Raw genomic sequence first — 24,555 nt, 5'->3', positions numbered from 1 at the left:
CCCTCTGCCCAGCAGCTATGGGGCCCAGCCCCACTATCAGGGCCTTTGAATCAAAATGGGAAGGATGCTGTGACGATCTGTGTTGGGCTTAGGAGGAGTCCTCTCAGAGGACTATTGATGTGGGGTATTACATTGATTTCAGATGTTGAACCACCCTTGCATTCTGGAATAAATCCCATTTGGTGGTGGTGTATAATCCTTTAATATATTCTAGGATTCCGTTTTCTAGTGTTTTGTTGAGGATTGTTGCATCTATATTCGTCAGTGATATTAGTTTGTAGTTTTCTTTCTTGTGGTGTCTTTGTCTGGCTTTGGTATCAAGAGTAAGATTTGGCTAGAGATCTGAGATCTTCCTTAAAGGGACTGTAAGAGGAACAGCTATGGCCAGCACTGGACCTTTACCTGGTGCTATGGTCTGAACATGTTCCCTCAAATTCATATGTTGAAACCTAACCCCCAAGGTGATGGGATGTGATTAGGTCATGGGGTGAATAGGACTAATTCCCTTATAAAAGAGGCTCGAGACAACTCTTCCCCTTTCTGCCATGTGAGGATACAATGAGTCTTTGACCTAGAAGAGGGCCCTCACCTGACCATGCTGACACCCTGATCTCGGACTTCCAGCCTCCAGAATCGTGAGCAATTAATATCTGTTGTTTACAAGCTACCCAGTCTGTGATGCTTTGTTATAGCAGCCTGAACGGACTAAGACACCAGGAAAAAGTGACCTTGCCCCAGCAGCATGGAGGAGCGGGAGGGGCGATCCTGATGAAGCCAGCAGAGCTGGGGGGCTATTGGTGGAAGATGCTAACCACCAGGGACTGGGGGGCCAGGAGGGTCAGGAACACCCGAGGAGAGACAGGTTCATGAACAATACTTAAAATCATAGCATATGAGGAAGATGTGAAAAACCTGAAGATGATCAGCCCGGACACCAGAAGACTGGAGAGATGTAATTATCATCAAGTGTGAGGTTCCCCATGCCCAGCCCTCGGAGGACAGCCTGCAGTCCTTCCGGCTCTCGTTTCTTTTCTCTACTTCATCCATTCTTTGACTTCACCGACACTTCAGCTCTTGTCACAGTTTTCTTCATGTCTATCCTCACCCTCTTAGTTCTACTTCTTTTCTCCACAAGCTATTGCTTTGGCTATACTTGCTCTCTCTTTTAAAAAGGAGCAGCTTTATTGAAATATAACTCACATATCTTACAATTCACCCATTTAAAGCGTACAATTCAATGGTTTTTAGTATACTCAGAGTTGTACAACCATCACCACAATTTCAGAACATTTTTATCACCCCAGAAAGAAACCCTTTACCCATTAGCAGGCACTGCCCATTTCCTCCAACCCCTGCCATTTCCCAGAGCCAGGAATCCCCTAATCTACTTTCTGTCTATTGCATTTGCCTATTCTGGATATTTCGTATCAATGGACTCATACAGTATGTGGTCTTTTGTGACTGGCTTCTTTTACTTACAATATTTTCAAGGTTCATCCACGTTGTAGCATGTATCAGAACTTCATTCCTTTTTAAGGCTGAATAATATTCCTTATTAATATGGATGCACCACATTTGTTTATCCACTCATCAGCTGATGGACAGCTGGGTTGTTTCTACTTTTTGGCTATTATGAATAATGCTGCTATGAACATTCATGTGCGATTTTTTGTGTGGACGTATGTTTTCAGTTGTCTTGGGTATATGCCTAGGAGTGGAATTGCTGGCACCTATTGCAACTGTGTTTAAATTTGGGGAAACTACCAAACTGTTTTCTAAAGCTAGCCATTCTCTTTTGACCTCAGCTGCCCCCATGACCTCCCAAGCCAGGATCAGCACAAGACCTATTTCTCCACTCCACACCCAAGCTGCTGAACACAGAGGAAACGTGTGTAGCCATGGGTCTGGCGCCTTCAACCTCAGCTAGACCTCAAACACTGCCTGGTGATCCTTTTATGTCTCCAGGTTCAGCTCCCTCCCCACTGCCCTCAAACATCCCCCGTTCCTTCCACCCAGACTCCTACTTCACAGAGAAAAAACGACTTGGGGTGGAAGAAAAGAGGTGGGGGGGGGAGAACAGCTCCTTCACGTCCGTCCACCTTCAACCACACCTGATTGTGCCCCAACCCTGAAACTTCCTTCTTGCTCCTCAGAGAAGAAGTGTGTACCCAGGTACCTGGGCACTGGATGGTGGCAATAATAATAATAATAATAATAATAGCAGCAGCAGCGCATGTGTATTGAGACACCCTTCATGCCAGGTGCCACTCAAGTGCTTTACATGGGTTACTTCACATTTCATCTCACTCCAGCCTCTCGAGGGAAGCACTGGCATTGCCCATGTGAGTGAGGATGTGGAATTACAGACAACTTACATTACTTGTCCAGCTCACCCCACTAGGTAGTGCACAGCCCTCAGTCTGCCTCCCCGCCGGCCCCTCTATCCCAACCAACCACTCTGGGCATCTTCAACTTCTCCTCCACTGGCTCTTCTGCTCATCTTTAAGACTTTCCCATCATAGATGCAGTACCTTCATAGCCAAACCTACTGAAAAGGTTGGCTAGACTCAAATCTACTTCACCTCTTCCCATTCGCTCAAGTCCCTAAAGTCTGTCTTCTACAAAGAACTGCAAAGGCCATTTGTGATGTATTTCTTGCTAGATCGAAGTAATTTTTTTCAATTCGTCTCTAACTTGGCTGTGGCATATGACATTGGTGACCATCCTATTTTTGAATCTGTAACCCCATAACTTCCCATCCTGAGGTTTATGAATACCCAGAGTCCTCGGTTGGACTTCAGAGTGAACCTGCTGACATGGTATCCCAAATGATGCGTCTGTGTGCATCTTTCTGGGGGTTGAGTCCACAAATTTTCAGATTCTCAGAGGAACTGGGACCAACAAGGTTTGAACACACAGCTCCACTCCCTGCCTGCTGGGATACTTGGCTTTTCTCCTTTTCTCTAGATGCCCTTTGTCAGGCTCCATCGTGGAAACTGCCTCTGTCCCCAGGGTCAAAACCTTGACCCTCCCCTCTTATATGCTCTCTGTTTGATCTAGGATGTCAGCCGCACCTGCCTGCTGACAAGCCCCAGATCTATGCCTCCAGCTCAGCCCTGGACGGCCACTTGCTACTGGGCATCTCCATGCAGCTGTCCACAGCCCCGCCTCTAAGGTCAGCAGCTTCCAAATGAAGCCAATCATCTTCTTCTTCCTTCCTGCCCACCCTATCACCCCAGGCTGTACCTCAGTGGGGGGGGTTAATGACTTCCACACATTACCTAAGGCTCAACTTATTCCCCTCTCCCGTGTCCAACCTGTCACCAAGCTCTGTCAGCTCCCTCTCCTTAATATCTTCTGGCAAAGTAAAAAAAAAGCCAGACACAAAAGACCACATATTGTAGGAGTCTATTTATATGGCATGTCCAGAACAGGCAAATGTAGAGAGACAGAAGTAGACTGGTGGCTGCCCGGGGCTGGAGGAGGGGGGAATGGGGAGCAGCTGCTCATTGGGGATGGGGTTTCCTTTTGGGGTGATGAAAACATTCTGGAACTAGACAGAAGTGGTGGTGGCACAACATTGTGAACGCACTAAATGCCACTGAATTGTTCTCTTCAGAATGGTTCATTTTATGTTATATGTATCTCACCTCAATTTTAAAAAAAAATCTCTTGGGTCACTTCACTGCTCTGACTCCCCCACTACCTCACCACCCGGTGGCTGCGTCAGCTTCCTACTCCAACTCTCTGCCCCTACATGCTGTTAAAACCCTCCTGTGGTGCCTCGTTCTCTTTAGGTAAAGTCCAAACCCCTAGCCTGGCACTCGAGCTCCCTTGAGACCCAGCCCTGCCAGCCACATCCCTGCCTCATTGCCCCGTCGCCCTGTACGGGGGCCAAACCGAACCACTTGTGGCTCCTGAGATGCCCCACGGTCCCCACCCACACATATCTTTTCCTTCGCTGGAATTCCCTCTCTCCCTTCCTTACCCCACGTGTCTCCTCCTGTGCGAAGCCTCCGCAGACGCCCTTTGCCCCCACCTGGGCCGGGTTCGAGGCCTGCCACATCATCCTTTGTCATGTTGAGCTATGGCTGCTGTTTTACTCATTCGTCCCCACCAGGTTGTGAGCATTTTATGGGCAGAGTGGGTATTCTGTTCTGTATCTCCTGTACTTAACACAGCAGGTGCTCAGACACTCGTGGGAGAATCATGGGCCAGCCCAAGTCTCTCTGGAGGGCTGGACAAAGATGAGATTTGACCCGTGCTGTTCTAAGGGCAGAACAGGGGCAGCCTCTGGTTCTGTTTAAGGAAGCACTTCTGAAGGACTGTGCCCAGTGTGAACGACCACAGGGAACTAGTGAGGAAGGAGAGAGCCCAGGAAGGTGAGGAGGAGAGGTGACTTTCCTGCTCTTTGGACCAGATTCCAGGCCCAGGGCCATTCTGATGGACGGTTCCAAATGAGTCTCTAAGCTAAGGAAGGATTTTTCACACCTCACCTGGAAAGGAGCACACAACGCAGCTAAGATTCAATCCCCAAAGGACCCATCCAATCTCTCTCAAATCAGGTGTTGAGCTGGTCTGACATTTCTCATCAGTGGGGCCTGCTGTGTCCACATCTGGCACGAGACACTTGCCTGACAGCATTGCCTGTCAGTGGCCATCCAGCCCTGGCTGGGCTGCTCTGGTTGGACAGGTCCCACTTTGAGGGAAGGCTGGACACCTCTGGGGTCTTTCAGGACACTCTGGTGACGTGCAGGAAGCCTGGGCTTTGGATTTGCAGACCTGGGTTCAGATCCCGGCTCTGAACCATCTACGTGTTTTCTCAACAGTAAAATATCCTACCACTTGTGAAGGGCTGTTGCTAAGACAGAGGGAATATAACACCTGATTATGTGATAAATATATATCTTATATATAAGAATAATATATTGTATATTAATACTTATCATAATAATATAATATGCCTCATGTATAACAAGCAGCTACTATAATTTTTAAATATAATGAGTCAAAGTACATCTAAGTTCCACCCACAGTCCTCCTTGTGCTGTGTTTTCTCAGTTCTCCTTGCAGGGCTCTGGAGGGTCCCTGGTTGGGGGAGAAGGAGTTTCCCAGCTCCCCCGCCCCCCCGCCCCAGAGTGCAGGAGCCCTTCCTCGCTGTGTAGCTCTCCTGTCAGCAGGGAAAGGACTGGACATACAGAAGCATTCCCTGGCCACAGACTTTGGTCTTGACCTTTGCTGGGGATCCCACCACAATCGCATGGAGGCCTGAATCCTTGCCTAGGATGCTGCTCTGCACTCACTCTAATGCGCCTCCAGGAACTGTGCTGGGGGCCAGCCTGGATGTGCAGAAGCCCTCTGCTTTCCAAAGCACTTTCACACACGCACCTAGGAATTTCAGCCTTGCACTGGTGTCTCCGTGCAGCTTCCGCTGTTCCTTGGCACCCTGAGTCTCCTGCATTTACTCCAGTGCACCCTTTGTCCAGCAGCTGTGCTGGGACCCTGCTGAGTTTCCACTCGCCTTGCTTTGTGGCTCTATTTTTTTCTGCCTGTGGCCTGTGCCTTGCCTGATGAGCTGCAGGTGAGGGAGGCGTGTGCGGCTCTCATGCCACCATCGCTGGCATCATGGTCACAGCCCCACTAACCCCCTACACTAGACCTTTATTAGACAGCACATTTCAGCTCTCTGCAGAGGCCCGTGGTTCTGATGAAGCCGTCGAATCGCCTTCCCTGCCTCGCAGAAGAGTCCCCTCCTATAGGTCAAGTCTCTGCCCGCCCCCTCACCCCAGCATCACCCCCGTCAGCCCATCAGGCCGGAGCTGGTACCGAGTGGCATCTCTGGAGGAATCCTGCAAAGGGACCTGGGCCAAAGCTCTGGCATCCCGTTCCCCCTCCGGCCCCAGCCCTGGCGGCCCTGCCACTGTTGGTGATTGTTAGGGGAGCGCCCAGCAGACAGTGGGTGATTCAGTGAGCAGGCCGTCTCAGCAACAAGCCCTGTGCTGTGCCTGAGCTGGGCAGAAAAGGGTAACCTTGGCTCGAGGGGCGCACACATTAACCCTTGGGGACCGGGAGCAGCCTGGGCTCTGGGGGACTTCCTGCAGCTGGCTCAGCCCCTCCGCATCCCGGACCAGATGGGAAAACTGGGGCTCCCGGTGCTGTGGCCGTGGCCCCTCTCATCTAAACCATTCAGCCCTCAACGTCTCCTCCTGGGGGAGGCGGGCAGGAGAGAGCCTCGGAGTGTGGAGAGAAGGAAGGTCGTCAGGGTGAGAGATATACATGCACAGAAGCTCGAGAGGGTCCAACTTCCCTAGAGACACACCTCTCGACTAGAGGGGGATGAGATGTCTCTGGCAGAGACAGGGGTTCAGAGGCTCACAGTTGGGAACATGACATGTGATCAGGAGAGGAAAGCCCACCAGAGCTATTCCCAGTACCCCTCTCCCACCTGTCCCCCTACCCAGCCTCTGTCTGAGCCATTTGCCATGGGCAAGCACTTCCCCAAGGCAGGTTCTGCCAGGACGGACAGATTACCTGGGCAGGTGGCACGTGCCTGGAGACCAAAGGTAGGTGATGAACTTGGGAGGCAGGCTGGCAGAAGAGGCCCAAACCTGTGGCTGCCCTGAGAGACTCAGCCTCACAGGCTCTTTGGAAGTCACCCCATGTCAGCCCTTCTCTCTGTCCCCTGCCCACCTGGGTGGCACCTAGCATCTACATCCTAGCCACGTGACCCTGAATTGCTCGCTTGACTTCCTGAGGTTCCATTTCCTTATCTCTAAAGGGGTGTACCTTTGTTGTGGGGCTGTTGGGAGGGTTAAATGAGATGGTCCCTGGAAAGCACCAGGCATGTGATAAGTGCTCAGTAGAGGTTAGTGGGTTGCTACTCTGAGTCAGGGCTTCTGCCGCTGGGCCTTTGCCCTGGGGGACATTCTAGGACACTCTGGGATCCTTCTCTCCCAGGTTCTAATCTTTGTTCTGTTCGTGAACCATTCCAAGTTCAGCTCTCTGCTGTGCCACCTGGTGAAATGACTTCATTTAGTTTCCTGACGAACAATCCCAGGTCACACTTTTTCTATTCTTAGACTCAGTGAGAAACCCCCGTCTTTATTGTTACACCACTTGATGAAATGATTTCATTTAGTGTCTGCTAATGTGTGGCTGGTTGTTTTTTAAAACTCATTTTGTGGAGGGTGGGGAGGTCTGACATTTCTTTTGGAAGAATATTTCTACAGATAGACCTCATTTTAAAATCTTTGTGATATGGTTTAGGGTTCTATGTTCTCAGAAACTCAGGACCAGGGAGAGCACCAAGGTCTCCGGCCTTCAGGAGCCACGGGAGCAATTGAGGAAGGACCCGACGTTACCTGTGGTGAAGGACGTGAAGAGTCGGACATTGCCCTGGGCGAGGGTTCGGTAGTAGGACCAACTGAGATACAGCATCAGGGGAACCCAGATGATGGGGACGCTGTACCTGCAAGAAGGTTGTCAGGGTGAGAGATATACATGCACAGAAGCTCGAGAGGGTCCAGCTTCCCTAGAGACACACCTCTCAACTAGAGGGGGATGAAATGATACCAAAGCATGTCCACAAAGCATATGGAGACCTGCGGTCCAGGGGACACTGATGTGGGGGGTGGGGAGGGGAGGAGGAGAAAAGAAGAGAGGAGCTGTGAGTCTGTCTCAGTCTCTGAGATGAATTACTGGCAGGAAAAAAAAAGAGTCCCTCTGGCTGACAGTGCAGCTAGATAGGTGCTGACCTCTTGTGGCAGAGGGGCTAATTGCAGGCAAAATAGTCCACCATGGGCAGGGAAAGCTAGAAACCCCTCACAGGAGTCTGGAATAGAACAGGAGTGACATTCAAAGTGGTTTCTGGCTACATGTTGGATTGTCACTCAGTGGACAAAATCATGCATATGAATGGATTATGCCTATGGCATGTTCCACTATCGCCAAGAGCTTACAGTACAGCTCTGGGCTCCAGGGAGGGATCCATTTGCCCCTTCCCCTTTGCATCTGACTGGTACCATCAGGAGAGAGGGATAGCCCACCATGGTCCGAGAACAGGGCTCACCAGACAGTCTTGCTGAGGGCCTCGACAAGATCTGAGTGGAAGAGGCGGATGGGCCTGGTCACCGGCTGGTGGACCCACTCATCGTACTTCTCTCCCAAGTGGCCTACCTGCCACAGTAGGGGCTTCCGCCAGTCTACCAGGTCCTGCAAGAGATAAAGTCAAGTGGACACTTGAAATTCACACCTGTGCACATTCGTTCTCCCATCTCCTGGTTACAGCATCCTACTCCCCAGCCCCACCTCAGCTTATGTGGTCTGTATGGAGCTACCAACCCTCCTGCTCCAGTGCCTGGGGACTAACTGTTCATCCCAACCCGAGGGCCACAGAAATGGGATCCAGGATAGGCCCATGGCCTAAGCTGGTGCAATGAGCCATCGGACAACCCTCTCCTCTTGCTGGGATTGCTAGGTTGGCAGGGCATGACCCTGGAGTTGCCAGTGAAGGCTGCTTGAGGATGAAGTCAACACAGAGGATGGCCAAGCCAGGAGCTGGAGACACTGAATCCTGGTGATGACATCTGAGTGCCCAGATTCAGCCATGCATGAAGCTTGAAGTCTTAACCAGGATTCTTTAGGTATAGGAGCCAATACATTCTGTACTAGGAATCAAGTAGGCCCTTTCTCCTCCAACAAGGGCTTTCTTCTTTTTTTTGTGGCTGCACTGGGTCTTCGTTGCTGTGCACAGGCTTTTCTCTAGTTGTGGCGAGTGGGGGCTATTCTTCATTGCAGTGCGTGGGTTTCTCATCGCGGTGGCTTCTCTTGTTGTGGAGCACAGGCTCTAGGGGCGCGGGCTTCAGTAGTTGCATCACGCAGGCCCCAGAGCACGAGGGCTTCAGTAGTTATGGTGTGCAGGCTCAGTGGTTGCCGCTCACAGGCTCTAGAGTGTGCACTCAGTAGTTGGTAGCGCATGGGCTTAGTTGCCTCAAGGCATGTGGGATCTTCTCAGACCAGGGATCGAACCCATGTTCCCTGCATTGGCAGGCAGATTCTTTTTTTTTTTCCTTAATTTATATATGTATTTTTATTTATTTATTTTTGGCCGTGTTGGGTCTTCGTTGCTGTGCGTGGGCTTTCTCTAGTTGCTGCGAGGAGGGGCTACTCTTCGTTGTGGTGCATGGGCTTCTTATTGCGGTGGCTTCTCTTGTTGCGGAGCATGGGCTCTAGGCACGTGGGCTTCAGTAGTTGTGGCACACAGGCTCAGCAGTTGTGGCATGCGGGCTCTAGAGTGCAGGCTCAGTAGTTGTGGCACACAGGCTCAGTTGCTCCGCGGCATGTGAGATCTTCCCAGACCAGGGCTCGAATCCGTGTCTCCTGCACTGGCAGGTGGATTCTTAACCACTGCACCACCAGGGAAGTCCAAGGGCTTTCTTATTCGTGGTGGCCTGTGTAATTCATTCATTCACCCATTCAAACAATCATTCGTTCAGCACTTTGCTTGACATATATCTATATTTCTATGTTAGTTGCTGGGAAGAATAAATAACAATGTAAGAGACCATATTTGCTTCACATAGCTTAGTGCTGAAGCAGAGTTCAGACTCTAGAGACAGGCTCTATCACTTACTGTGTGATGTTGGGGAAATTACTTGACCTCTCTGAGCCCCAGTTTACCTAGCTATGAAATGGAAGTAATAATAATGGTACCCACATAAAGTACTCAGCAAGGTGAGACATGCCAGGCAAGATAATTTAATGGTGATGCAGGCAGGCTGAGGTTGGGAGGCAGAATGATTGGTATAAATGCCCAGGTCTAGGGTAGGAGAGGAGGGCTTTGCACAGAACCTAGGGTTTGGGTTGGAGCTCATACAATATGGAATACTTGGGAAGGGGGAGAAGGGAAAGGAGGTGGGGAGGGAGTATGGGCATAGATGTGGAGTTGAGAATGATTGTGGCCCATTTGATTCCTTGACATTGGTCTGTGGGGCAGTAGAAAGAGATCTGCTGAGAGCTTTAGATGACAGAACACCCAGTATCAGGCTCAGGAGTTGTCACTTCATCCTCCAGGCTGGCTGTCTCCAAGGTAGGGATGTATGTGTACCCCAGGGGTACTCACAGGCTGATCCCCAGAGGTGAGGAGAAAATATTAGAGACTATTTTTGATATATTTCTTTCATATATAAACCATATTTGAATGTTTTCTAATGTACGTAATACAAGAGTACATTAGCTCGCACAAATAATTTGTAGATAATTTAAACGGACATATAATGGAGAATGTGCTCAAAACGTTTTACTTAATAGGGATGCAAGGTCAAAACAGTTTGGAGGCTGCAGAAGCCCTTGAAGACAATGGGAAGCCCTTGAAGATTTCTGATGAGTCGGTGTATTGAAGATTAATCTAGACCAAAATCAGTAAAGAAAAATGACCTTGGAGTCAGGTGACCACCTTCAAAGCCTGACTCTGCCTTTTATCAGCTGTGGGATCCTGGGCAAGTGCCTTTACCTCTCAGAGCCTCTCGGCTCTCTCGTCTGTAAAGCTGGGTGTGCCTGGACCCACCACCCACGATAGGAGAGAGGGCACCATGTGCCCAGTGTCTGGTGTTCAGTGGGTGTCAATGAACGTCCAATGCAGGGCATTCGGCGGCTACTGCGGGTGACAGGGACGTGGTGTCAGGAAAGGAATGGAGAAGAGCAAGGGATGGATGTGGAGGAAGAGCACTGAAGCCTGGGAGAAAGAATCAATCGTGATTCAGAAACCCACCTGCCTGCAGCCCCAGCTGGAACCTCACCCTTGCACTGGCCTCCATGCCAAAGCTGGCTCAGCCCCAGCAGGGCTCCCAGCCCTGCCAGAGGTGAAGCTAGCCCTGCCATTACAGCCTTGGAGCAGGGGGCTGGGGGTCTCGGGGCAAGTGGGGAAGGTCACCAAGCACTCTCTCTGGGCCGGCGACCAGAGGGAAAGGCCCAAAGATAATTGTGGTTCCTGCCATGTGAACTTGGCAGGTCCCAGGTGCTGACTGCCTTCATGCTTCTCAGGCTGGAAGATGACCCAGGTCAGCCTGGAGCCATCCCATGCAGGACCAGTTAAACCAGGCAATCATCCAAACCCCACCTGGTCGTTGCACTCCTCCTGGCCCGGTCCCAGTGTCTCCTTGACTTCATCCTTTGGGTCTAGCAGCAAACGGATTAGTGGATGCAGGCTGACTCATTCGTCCCATTCCTCTGCCTCAGGTCTCTATACACACACACACACACACACACACACACACGGAAAGGGAACTGGAGGAACCAGGTAGTGGCCTGTGTTTACATCTTATCTTGCAACAGCCTGCAGAGCCTCACCTCAGAAGAAGCTCAGCCAGGATCGTGGTGAGAGCCTGAGGCTTTGTCCCAGATGCAACAACACTGAGGGCTAAGAGTCACAGAGCACTGGTTATGTGCTAAGCATGGTGAGTTAAATCCTGTGATCCTCACTGTACCCATAACTAGGTGGGTACTTTTATTGTTGTTGTTTGCAGATGGGGAAATTGAAGCTGAGTAACTTGCCCAAGGCTGCCCAGTTAAGACATTTTTGATGAATTGGCCCCTCTATTGTTGGGAAATAGTCCCTGGTAATACTCCTTGTCCTGAAGTCCACTTTGTCTGATTTTAGCAAGGCTTCCTTATACTTGGTGTTTGCATGGTCTTTCTTTCCCCACCCTTTTACTTTCACCTTGCACATGCCTTTAAATTTAAAGTACATCTCTTGCAGACAGTGATAGTTGGGTCTTGCTTTTCGATCTAGTCAGACACTCTCTGCCTTTTAATTGGAGTATTCAGTCCATTTACATTTAATGTTGTCTTGCTATTTGCTCTCTGTTTGTCTCCTCTGTTCTTCCCTTCTTGACTTGTTTGTGCTGATCAAGAATTAAAAATATTCTATATTATCTGCTCTGTTGGCATTTTAGCTATGCCTTTTTGTATATTTCTTAGTTGCTGTTCAAAGGATGATAATACTCATCCATAGCTTATCACCATCTATCTCAAGTGAAAGCCCTGGTTTTTACGTGTTCCACTTTTGCATGTTACACATGACACTTAATTCAGACTTAGCTACTTTAGACAAGGAACGTTTCCAGCTGTGGCACAGGGATGTGAACAGGCAGGCCTCTCTCTCAGACAAGCAGTGGCTTGGGAAAATTTTTTCTGTTGATCCGTTTTGCCCTTATTTTGTAAAGTGAACAGAAAACAGTATGGGATTCATAAGCTTGATTCAGTTGAGACCCAGGAAGAAACGTCTAGGTCTAGCACCAAGCAGGGATTCCAGCCTGAATCTAACACCCTGTTGCGAAGGGAACAGAACAGGACAGAGAATGTATGGAGAAGCTGGACTCAGATGGCCGGAGAGCTGCTTGTTTACAGGCATGATGGAAACAGAGCCAGCCTCTCCTCCCAGACACAAGGGTCTCTCATTTGATGGCCTGTTGCCCACTGGATCTTTGGACATGACTTGGGTTCCTCCCTGGCTAGACCACTGGGCACTGGCCACTGTACAAAGGGCGGACTTGCTGTCTTGAGTTGGTCCCAAGGGTCCTCTGACCTGCTGGCTGGCCTTGGAGGGCCTGGAACCTGGGCTCTGTGTCTAGCCCCCCGTGCATTTCTGCAAGGTAGCCCTCATTGGTGCCCAGGAAGGGCCACTTCACCCTGGGGGATGAAGGACCACGGCGGAGGAATCCCAAGAAGGCTCACTTTCCTCTCTGCAAACATCCCCCTCAGTCCTCAAAGGCTGACACCTGCACTCTCCTTGCTGGCAGTCCTGCTACTCCAGGGGCAGTAAAGCTATCCTTCCACATTAAGTGTAGAAATCCAGCTTGGTTGACTTCCTCCCCACTTTGAGAAGGACGACACTGAGGCCCAGCGGGGTTAGGCGACTCTTCAGATAGGGTTGGTTGGTCCTGCAGTAGGAGCCGCCCTTCCCGCCTCCCCCGAGCTCGTAGCACCCTCCACACGATCTCCCAGGAGCTGGGACATTCACCGTGGGCTCCACCCTGGTTTAGACAGTACAGCACACACAGGGTGTCTCTTCTCAATTCTCTTCCAGTCCTGCTCACTGAAGAGCAAGTCTCAGGTGGGTGCTAATTCAACACCTCTCGCTCGCTGGTCATTTCCAACACGGCAGCTGGTTGAGATGGGAGGATGACAAGAGATGATGGCTCGGATCCATGAGGTGGGAAGGGACTCAGGATAAATTTCACTTCCTACTCTACCTGGCCGGGACCCCTTGGCCCCTTAACCCTCCCACATAAACGGCTCTCTTCCTCCAGAGCTGATGCCTGCTCCTGGCCCTCTCCCACCCCTACTTCCTAAGGCTCAGGGGAGACAGGGAAGGCGTCAGCAAAGGTCTGCGGGCCTCGGAAGGAGGCTGGGTGGGGGAAGGAGGGGGGAACAGGCCACTGATCACGCCTCCAGTTCCCAGGCATCTGGGGGTTTCTGTTGCTACCCTCACGAGAGCAAATCCTCCTTTTACAGCTGTGGAACCTGATGCTCAGAGAGGGCAAGTGATTCACTCAGGGTCACCCAGCTAAAGCCAGACTGCATGGATGAGGGTGAGGATACGTCCAGAAACTGCTCTTGAGTGCACTTGTTGAGGGTGGTGGTGGGGGGCGGGCTTGAGTGAACTCAAAGACCCAGAGCAACAGGCCAAGTCCCAGGGAGCACACGTGTAAGTCAGGGTGAGTTTGGCCCAAGCACCTGGCATCCCATTCCCCTCCCCCATGCAGCTCTGTCCCTGCCCTAACGGGAGAGAGGGGGAGGGAGTCTCCCCGGGCTATGCCAGGAATGCAGCTGCAGCAGGGCCAGCGGGGGAAAAGGGCAGCCTGCTGCCCAGAGGGTGGGTGGAAGGGCGCTGCCAGGGTGGGGAGGGGGCCTCTTTTCTCACCCCACCCATTCCCCAGAGGCCCCTCCTCCTGGGCAGCACAGGGGACAGGTGGCACACAACTCTTTCCAGGGGCAGCCCCAGCTCAGGAGTGGGAATCTGCTCATCCCCAGACAGGGCGAGGGGCAAATGTGGGGAGAGGGGGCAGCTGCTGTCAGCAGCTCCTCCCACCACCGCAGCTGTGAGCTGAGGCGACTGTTGAAAGAAATGTGTACCCAAACCCCAGAGCTCACAGCTCCAGGGCAGCTTTCTGGGCCAGGGAGGTGGGGGAGCGACTTCCAACCAGCAGGAGCGGGGGCGGGAAGGGGGGCGGTGCCCGTGAAGGATGAGAATTCCAGCCGCTGTTTCTGCATCCTTGTAACAGGCCCCTGGGCTCAGACTTCAGGTCCATTGTTCTTGGAAGCCAGAAGTTTGAGAGACGGGGCCTCTGATGAGCTCATTTGACAGATGAGGAGCCTTAGGCTAGATGCTCAGCTACGTCTGCTGCACCTCAGCTGCCCAGCTCCGGAGCCCGAGGTCCTAACCACAGGGCCAGGAGGCCCGCTCTCAGCCGGCTCAGGACCCGAGGTCCTAACCACAGGGCCAGGAGGCCCGCTCTCAGCCGGCTCAGGACCCGAGGTCCTAACCACAGGGCCAGGAGGCCCGCTCTCAGCCGGCTCAGGACCCGAGGTCCTAACCACAGGGCCAGGAGGCCCGCTCTCAGCCGGCTCAGGACCCGAGGTCCTAACCACAGGGCCAGGAGGCCCGCTCTCAGCCGGCTCAGGACCCGCACGGCAGTGGGTTCTCTGGCACAGAGGCTGTGAGGGATCCAGCAGGGGTGTCCAGTGCAGCGGCTCTTGGTGGCCTTGCAGGGGTGAGTGCAGGCCTGTCCCCTGAGATCTAACTGGGGGCTCCCAGCTGGACAAGCTCAAGTCCACAGGGGCGGGTTCTGCCTCCCCCGCCCGTGCCCTATAACCTCCCCGTGCCCAGAGGAGGTGGCCTTATGCTCCCCACTGCGAAGGCGCAGGAGATGAGAGTGACAGGGAGCAGGGGGCAAAGGGGCGGAGGCCCAGGGAGAGAGGAAGGATGGCGTGCTGTGCAGAAAGCCAGTACCACTGCAGTCCCGCCCCGGCTGCCCAGCCCAAGGCCGGGTGGGGTGGTCTTTCACTGGCAACTCACTTTCTGATACCCCACACGATACAGGGCAGGAATAATTTCCTCCTTCTTCTTGATGGAGAAACAGGCTGGAACTGCCTGTGGTCACCCAGTGGCACCTCCTGCTCCCCAGCCTGCCTTGTCCGCTGCCCCTGCAGGGACAAAGAGGGCAGTGCCCAGCCTGCCTACCTGGTGTCTCCCCGGGGGGTATTTTTTGAGCACAGCTGAGCTCTTTAGAAGAGGGGCCCAGACCTCCGGGCAAGGGGACGGGCAGGGAGGAAACTTGAGAGGCTCTGGGGCCAGGACGACAATCCTGGGGACCTCCTGTGGATCTCTCTGCAGCCAGACCCTCCACACCCCTACTCTGGGGCAGGCCAAAGGGAGAAGGGAGGCTCAAGGGGGCCCCAGGTGACTGGGGGGCAGAGTCCTGGGAAGGAACCCAGCACCCATGGTGTCGAGGTCGGCCCTGTCCCAGGGGCGGCTGCCCGAGGGGCGCTGGTTCCGATCCAGGTGCTACTTGCCCAAGTTCTCAGTGACTTATGTGAGGGTCGTGAAAGGGTAAAACTCATCGGGCAAAATCAACATCTTTGCTAGGCAGCCCCTGATGCCAAGGGGTGTGTGTGTGTGTGTGTGTGTGTGTGTGTGTGTGTGAGTGTGTGTGTGTGTGTGTGTGTGTGTGTGTGTGTGTGTAGGGGCAGGGAGGTTGGGGAGCTGCAGTTTGCTCTGACACCTGCTGGTGGCTTCCAGGAGCCTGAGGGAAGCAGGATGCGGAGAGGAGGCGGCCAAGCTTTGAAGACACCTCCCTGAGTACCTGCTCAGCCTCCTCCCTGCCTTCTGCCACCCCCTCTCCCAGTCACGGGCCTCAGGGTCTTATTCTTGGCCAGAAGGGCTCCAGGACACACGGAGGAGGCAGGGCAGGGGGCTCAGCTGTGACCCCCTACCTAACCAGCAGAGTGACTTTGACCTTGGGCAGAAGATCTTCCTCATTAGTTAAATCGGGATCATTATCACCTTGTGTTGGTGATAAAAGATAATTTCATTAAAGTGCTTAGCCTAAAGCTCTTACCCTATGCCAAAGGGCTCAATGAAAGAAGAGTTAATTCAATGTTAACTCCGCTATCCAGGGGGATCTGGGCAGGGGGTTCTGCAAACCCCTCAAATCACACTAGTTCAGTCTGGTTCCCAGGATGCTGGCCCCCCAATGGGAAGCCCTGCCAAGGACACAGTGAAGGAGCAAAAGAGGCCGTGGGACAAATGGAACAGGTGTGCCCAGAAGCCAGGAGCAGTGGGCGCTCTGTCCACCTCTACTGGGGTAGGCTCCGAGCTGGCTGGGCTCCAGGAAGCAGGGAGTGACATGTAGGGCGTAGTGTGGGGTAAGGAGCTACAACCTGGTTTCTTGTCCCACAAGGAAACTTGGGTCCTGCCCAAGAGGTGATGGAAGGTATGATTCAGAAATTGTTCCAATAAAATCCCATGCAGAGCTGGAAAGTCAGACGATCCTGCACCTCTAAGCAGGGCAGGGCCCCCTGGGCTTCTTCCTGGCCTTTTCTCCTGTCTTTTCAGAACTCTCCACCCTCCACTCTCTGCCCCAGCACCCCCATCCCAGTTTCCCCTCACTCTTTCCAGCATGGCTGAATCTGTCCCCCAGCTTCTAGGACCAGGGAGGCTGGGCCATGGTAACCAAGACTCCCTTCCTTAGCAGCACCTAGAGGGGCTTCCCGTGAATGCAAAACATGAAGGGTTAACTTTGGCAAGTCCACTCCAGGCCCGGGACCCCCAGCTGAGACAAAGCTGCTGCCCTCTTGGCCTTTCTCTAGAGCTCCTCAAGGTCCAGACCCTGGCCTGGGTCAGAAACAGATGGGGGTCTCCCAGCCTCTCGTCTCCCCCCAAAGGGGCTGGGATTGACCACGTGGTAGATGAATAAAAAAGGAAAAAAAGCAAGGAAAGCACTGTTCACTCTCCCTGGGAAGTGAGCCCCTCGTGCCGGGTCTTCTCAGGGCCTGGGGGAGGCACGAAGCTGACCCCCCATTGCTCCCAGTGGGTCTCCACACCGTCTCTTGGGCCAGCCCTTGCCCCTCTCTCTCAGCCCAGGGACAAAGGAAGAGTGAGAGGAGGAAGAGAGAAAGTGCGTGTGAGAGAGAGAGAATGACAGAGGCGGGGAGGGTGAGTCAGGTATGACCTGGATGTGCTGGAGAGGAGCCTGGGCAGGGCCCGGGGGAGGAGGGAGAGGGGAGGCCTCTCTTCCCCTTGGGTGGGGGTGGGGTGGATGGCGGAACAGGCCTGGGGGACTTGATCCCTCTGCCTTGTGCCGAGGGCAGCCCAGGGAAACTGGGAGGACCCCTCCCCTGAGCAGGGCTGGTGATCTGCCCATCCCCAGCCAGGCTCATGTGACAGTCCCCTCCCTTCTAGCATGATTCTTTCTTGCCTCCCCACCCCAGGCCTGCTCAGCTCTCTGTATTTTCTTTCCAACCTTCAACCCCTAAACCAAGCCCACAGATGCTGGCCCCAAGGACCCCTCTTCCTGCGGTCCTTTCAGCACCGTCCACTGGCTGCTGAGCCCAGAGCCCGACATGCTGCAGCTCACTCTCTGGTCCCACCCTCATCCCCACACCCTCCTCGTCTCCCACCACAGCTCCTCCTTTTTCAAGTCGAGGTCCTGACTCCACCAGCTTCCAAGGTCCTTGTCCCATTCAAGCTGGCTGTCTCCCCCTCCATCCTGCCCTCGTGCAGAACAAGCCCAGGTCCCCAAAGTTTCCAGAGAAGTCAGCCGTTTGTACTGAGACCTTCAACCTGTGCCCGTGGCCTGGGCAATGAGCAATCGTGGCTGAGTCCGGCGTCAAGGTCAGGAGACCAGGTCCAGTGAGCCCTCTGGGGACATACTGCGTGGCCTATGCAAGCCTTTCCCCTTGATGGCCTTCAATTTCCCTTTCGGTCACAGGCCTGCTTGAAGGGGATGGGGCACAGGACAACTTGTCCCGGCCTCTTTAGTGAAGCACCCCAAGGCGTCTTTGCCCTGGGCTGATGGGCTTCCCCAGAGGCAGAGGCGATTCCCACGTGACAGATGCCATCTCTAAGTTCCTGGGGTCAGGGCCTCAGGAGTCCTGGCAAAAGGGGCCCAGCAAACAATCAGTGGGGGCCTCCTCTGGTCACCTGTGTCCCTTGGGTGTGCTTCTTGCATCTCCCCATGTTGTAATAACATGTCTGGGGGGAGATCTGCCCTCCACACCAGATTGTGAGCTCCCTGAAAGCAATGGCCTGTCCTGTTGGTCTCTTGTTCCCAGTGTCCAGCACAGGTTGGGGACATTTATGGACATATACACTTATGTCTATTACAGGAGGAAATGACGCCATGACATTAAGAAAGGCCCATGATCCAGGTTGGAGGGAAATGACACCCAGGTCTGGTTCTCTCCAGAGCCCCCAGGCAACGTTACCCCTTCCTCCTCTTGGCTCCACTGCCACCTGTAACTACCCAGCTCCTTTAGGACTTCCCTAACCAGCAAATGGGTGTGCCTAATCACAGCAAGAGGCTGGTCTCTGAGCGCCAGGAGAGGTTTGTGATCGGGCTCTGCAGCCACATGCTACAGAAGGCTCCAGCCCTTTCCCTGCTGGCCTCAGTGACTGGCTCCCACGCCGGTCACTCCTGCGAGTGGTCGCCGGCACCTGGGGCAGCTCTGCCTTGTGCACTGGCCAAGCTGGGTGTGTCTGGGCCTCCTGACCCTGTCATCGTGCCCTTCTCAGCTTCAGGGGTCCCTGTGGGAGACCTCCCTCTGGGGTTTTTGGAGCCTGGCTCTGCACAGATCTCGTGTACCGTTTCCCCAGACCCACCATAACCTCGGCCCGGGTTTGCTGCCCCAGGTCGTGCTTGTGAGCTGTGGGCACCTGCTCCTCGGTCCTCATCTTCGCTGGGCAAACATCATGAATAACCATAGCCTGTGGCTCCAAGCACCCTCTCCTCGGCCCTGGGAGCCCCGACCGTCACCCCACCCTGTCTTGTGCCCGCTACCTTGTCCCAGTCCACTGCTTTGAGCTTTGGCTCCATCGCAGGGTCTGTCTTCTGAGTGCTTGCAGAGGTCACAGCCCCATTCTCCACGGAACCCTGGGGAGAGAAGACACAAGGGGATTACCCACAGTGGGCGAGGGAAGAGAACCCCCAGCTGCCCCACGATGAGGCAGTCAGGAGTGGTGGGAGCACCATGGCAGGGCAGGGTGGGCGGAAATCAAGGGCACCGAGTGCACTTGAAAAAGGGTAGACACTGATGTGGGTGGTCTTAACCTCTGCACTTTTCTTCTCCCTGAAAGAGGAAATAATACCCATAAAAACAAGAGGCAAAAGATCTGGGGGAGGAGAGAAGCTGGCAGAGAGCCTGGAGGGAAATGAGAGCAGTGGGTGGGAATGCCCTGGCCCAGAAGATCTCTGCCAGCCTTTTCCCAGGCCCCTGGCAGGTGTCAGGTAAAGAGTCACAGGGTGGCACCAGGGGACCTGGCAGGCTCACTGGGTCACGCCCAATGACTACGCCACCTGCCTCTCTCCCTGGTAATTCTACAGAGCTCGTGGGCCGCAGGCTGGGCAGCTAGGTCCACGTGCCCACAAGAAAGAAAGGCAGCAGAGCGTGAGGGAGCCGTCCCTCCAGGAACTCCCAGGTGTGGGTCAGCGGCCACACGCGGGGCGGGACTGGCAGAGGAGAGCCCAGATGGGCTCAAGGTCAAATGGAAGGAGCAAAGAGGCAAAGGCAGAAGGAAATGGAATGTACTGGGAAAATCACATGGCTCCAGCTGGCCCTGACGTCATGTGAGGTGAGGCCGGAGAGGGCAGGCCGGCACGTAGGTAAAATGCAGGCTTCCCTCCAGAAGGGGTGGGGAGAGCACTTATCAATGGGGGGGGGGTGTCCTCTGAGTCCCTGTGACTAAAGGAAGCTGTGGTGGCCATGGAGAAGGGGCCCTTGGAACCTGGATATTGGCAAGAACCCAAGAAGTGTGTTTGAGCAACCAGTTGGGGTTTCTGTTGCTATGATTCTTACATTTTTTGCTTCCAAATGAACCAAGAGAACTTGATGGTGACAGTGATGCTGTCATTTTCTGGGAAAACACATATGTAACCCAAGTAAAAGCGGGCTTTCATGGTCCTGTCTTGGTCTGGGTATCTCAGTATTTTTAGTCTTTGTCACCATGCTAATACCTGAATTCTTCTAAAAAGCAACTCTGATGATCTCTTGAGGATGGAGTGGATTTTATAGTATTTCATACAAGGAAACTCCCTAAGTATCAAATATAAATGTCATATAAGAATCTTGTCCCTTCTAATTCTGTTCTACCCTTGAAATACCTCCGAACGCCTCCAATCATGGACCTATTGGTTCTCCCTCCCTGCTGGATAGTTCTTTTCTCCTGGTCACCCCAAGTCCTTTCTTAAGTAGGGTGATCTAATCCTTCTCTGCACCTCCAACCCCTCTCATTCACTACAACTCCATCCATCTCTCTCCACAAAAGGCTTGTCTTGGGGTCCACCCATCCCAAGCAGGGAAGGGGTTATCACTCGAATTAGCATTTGATGTTTTTGTCTGCGCTACACTTTTCAGACATCCCTGAGTGGCAGACACAGACCTGTTTGGGGCACATGCATCTAAACAACCACTGGAAGCAGAAGAAATGGTCATTACTTTCCAGCACTGGGCACAGAGCACTCGTGTATCCAGCCCGTGCTTCTGGTCACCTAAGGCTGGGCTGCTTTCCGAGAGTTCGAGTCCTTGGGAAAGTCTCCCTTCTGCTCAGCTGGCTGCCTCAGTTTCCAGGGACCACTCCTGGCTCTTCCCCTCTAGGACTGTACAGGCTCTTTTTCACCTGGCAGCTTATACATACATGAGGACCACTGCCATCTGCTTTTCCACAAGACCTCCTTAGGACATAACAGGGTCTCTAAGCATAATGATTGGTTCCTGCTCCTCTTCCAAGGTGGGTGTGATGGGACCAGGCCAGAACCCAGCAGGGCTCATGCCTCCCCCACATGGAACATCCTATTTCAGGCCATGGGAACTGAGCTCCCATTGGCACTTTGACCTCCATCTTATGCGGCTCATTCACTTAGCTTATGGCCACCTGAAGCTTTTTTCATGGGCTGCTGCTGCTGGTGTGGTGTGGAGAGCTTGTGTGGCCCAGGAGGCGAGCTGGACCTGCAGACCCACTGTGATGAAGACTGAGATGCCCAGAGTAGTGATGAACAGAAGGGCAGAAGGCGATGGAAACCAGAGAAACCCTAAGAAATGGGATGGTCAAAAAAAATAATAATAATAAATGGGATCATCGAGGGGAGTTTGCGGGGACGGAAGCCCTGGTTCCATATCCGCCTCCTCTTCAGGGGCTGGTGGTCTCAGTGAAGTATCACTATGGTCCCCTGCCTCTTCCCTTAATTCTTCCCTCCTACAAGGATCTGATCCACACCCACTGCTGTCACCCACTCATCCACAGACATACGTGTTTGAACATCTGCAACGTGCCAATCACACATCAGCTCAGAAGACTCTGCAACGTCTCTCTAACACTGGTCCTGCTCCTTGCTCCGGGAGTACGTTTCCAACAGCTGACATTATAGTCTGACCCTCTGACCACATTCCTAAGAGTGAACACACTATCTTCCTCTGTAGGTCGGCTTATCCTTGACTTCCTTGTATTTAACGTCTTTCCCCTGTATTTCCAAGCTCTTCTCCTGTCACGCCTTTGAATTAACCCTAATTTTTCCCTCTCACCAGTAGGGATGACTTGCCATTTTCTAAACATGCCTCGCGTTTTTCTTCTCAAATGTCATCCTATCTAGCATGATGACAACGGTTAATATTCACGAAGGCTTACCATGTGCCCAGCCCTTTCATCTTCATAACAACCATATGAAGGAGGCATGATTATTATTCCCACTTGACAGATGAGAGGGCCAAGGCATGAAGGAGCCCCACAGCTAATGAGGGGTAGAGCCGCAGTTGGGCTCCAGAATATTCTCTTGACCACCATGTACTTCTTCCCTAACCATTCTAGCCAGAAATGAGCTCTTCATTTTCCAACTTTAAAAAAAGTCACACTTTCCATGTGTCCCACTGCCTCAGTTGGTATTTACAATTTCCTGCCTCTTATTGTTTTTGCATGTTTGGGCCATGATCTTGTTTGTCCAATGATGGACAAACAATAGACTCTAACAGGCCAGGAAACTACTGTTTCCTCTCCTCAAGTTACCTAGGGTGGGCTCTTGAAAATATTACATCTCCACTCATACTTCTTGAGTGGATCATGTTTCAGTGTTGGTTCTTTGCAGCACAGCCACGATCCCCTGACACTCCAGACCCCTGAGATGTGGCAGGAACCTCAGGGGATCCTGGCTGTGCTGCTCGGGGTGGAGCCCTGAAACTCTGCCAGGCTCATGCTCCTTGGAAATATATAAAGAATGGGGGGTGAGCACATCTGCTTGGAAGAGAGAGGTCGCCCAGGACACTGAACACACCATCTTAGAATGCCACCCTGGGCTGGGTGGGGTGGTGCCCAGACACAAGGGTCAAATTCCAATAATCTGGGCCATATATTCTCAGTGCCCTTTGGCCAAGTCCATAGGATAGGCATGAGCAGAACTGAAAGTACATTAGTCTGACATGAAATTACCAGCATCTTATTTTGCCAAATAAAAATATTAAAAAAGGGGCTTCCTTGGTGGTGCAGTGGTTGGGAATCCGCCTGCCAATGCAGGGGACACAGGTTCAAGCCCTGGTCCGGGGAGATCCCACATGCCGTGGAGCAACCAAGCCCGTGCGCCACAACTACCGAGCCTGTGCTCTAGAGCCCGCAAGCCACAACTACTGAGCCCACGCGCCACAACTACTGAAGCCCGCGCGCCTGTAGCCCGTGCTCTGCAACTGCAATAAGAGAAGCTGCTGCAATGAGAAGTCCATGCACCGCAATGAAGGGTAGCCCCCGCTCACCTCAACTAGAGAAAGCCCGTGCACAGCAACGAAGACCCAACGCAGCCAAAAAAGAAAAGAATAAATAAAATAAATAAATGAAAAAACATATATTAAAAAAATTATCAGCAGCAGCATTTCATAAATGAAAGAAATAGGTAGGAAACACATGCTTGCAGAATAAAAGGCAGTTCTTCCCAAGGAAGGGCATTTGGCAAATTTACAGGGGGATTAAAAAAAAAAAAGGTTCCATTTAAAAATATTTATTAATGCAGAAGAAATTACAACCTAAAATTTTGTTTTGTGAGCATTAATTGTATGTCATTGTTTTCTTGGTTCATGGTGGTCGGTGTGGGTCTCTAGTCTCTGTGTAACTGGAAGTAGATCAAATGCTGTCTTTGTTCCAGTTCCAAGGTTTTCTTAACAAATTACTAAAAATCCAGTTTCACAGAGAGATGTTGGCTGAAAATGAAAACAGAACTTTCAAGGGTTTTTTTTTGTTGTTGCTGTTGTCGTTCAGCTGGAAATACTCCGGGTGGAATGAGGAAAATGGAGGGAGGATCCCCGTGGCTCTCTGCCTCTTTCCTGAGAGCCAGGAGGAAGGGGAGCGGCTCCTGCCCAGCACCGGGCTCACCAGCTTGCTTCCCCAGCCCTGAGCAGTCACGGACTCTCCCAGGACGCTGCCCTTGAATCCTGCACCAGCGCCTGTCTGAGGGCTGGCATGGGCCGTGCGCTGCCATGGAGGGTGGGGAAAGGAGAGGAAGAAGGGACGGGAGAAGGCTGTTTCCTCCTGCCACCCCAGCTAATCACAACTTGAGGGTCCTGGATCCACAAGGCAGTCATGTCGTGGGTGATAGGCTTTTGGCCAATAGATCGCAGACTGACAATAGAACTAAGGTGCTTTCTGGGTGGCCTCATCGGGACCACAGCCCTCCATGGCAGAAGCCCAGGTTTATTAACCACAAGATTGTACACAGCTCCAATACGGGAGGAGATTTCAAGGAGAACCAGAGCAAGCAGCACATGGGCGCTGCCAGGAGCAGAAATGCCCTCAGGTACAAGGAAGTGTCCTCTAGTGCGTCTTTTATTGACTCTTTTTCTAGAGTCTAGTTGTGAGTTTTCAAAAGGTCTCCCATTCCCACTCGGGGGCTGCTCCCATCCGAACCGGGGCGGGGGGGGCGGGTGTTCCAGGAACCGAGTCCTGCTGGGAGCCGCCACACCACACACGCTGATCTGGGCCATGGTTTCCAGACTTCCCTGCCCCGTGTTTATTTTGTGGTTGAGCTGGGCTCACCCTTGAATTCCATGGGCAAACACCATCTATGAATCAGAAGTGTGTAAAGGTCATTCCTAGGGACTAGGGTACAACTCAGACTCTAAAAGACTTTTTAAAAAAAGTTTCTTGGAAACTTCCACAATGCATTATTTAAAAGACTCTCCTGATCCTGGAAGCAAGCCTGAAAACCAAAAACCTTTAAAAACCAAAAAGCAGCGGCAAGTGAAGAATACATGTACTCTTTTCCAGGTTTTGGAAATTGTTCTGGGTCCTGCCTTCAGATTGCATTA

The 24,555-nt window shown here is 52.6% G+C and overlaps 1 protein-coding gene across 1 annotated transcript in view; it reads right to left on the bottom strand.

The window, feature by feature from the left end:
- The window catches only part of FA2H (fatty acid 2-hydroxylase), a 53,976-nt gene that overhangs the window by 4,713 nt on the left and 24,708 nt on the right, over positions 1 to 24,555 (bottom strand). Inside the window, exons 2-4 of the mRNA XM_057534952.1 lie at positions 19,059 to 19,151; positions 8,069 to 8,211; positions 7,362 to 7,468 (exon numbers count right to left, since the gene is read on the bottom strand). Coding sequence (XP_057390935.1) covers positions 7,362 to 7,468; positions 8,069 to 8,211; positions 19,059 to 19,151 — 343 coding nt within the window. The remainder of the gene's footprint in view (positions 1 to 7,361; positions 7,469 to 8,068; positions 8,212 to 19,058; positions 19,152 to 24,555) is intronic.

This window comes from Balaenoptera acutorostrata, chromosome 19 (assembly GCF_949987535.1).
Source record: "Balaenoptera acutorostrata chromosome 19, mBalAcu1.1, whole genome shotgun sequence".
Classification (NCBI taxonomy): domain Eukaryota; kingdom Metazoa; phylum Chordata; class Mammalia; order Artiodactyla; family Balaenopteridae; genus Balaenoptera; species Balaenoptera acutorostrata.
Note: the sequence above shows the minus strand (reverse complement) of the source record. Positions and strands in the feature narration are given on the sequence as shown.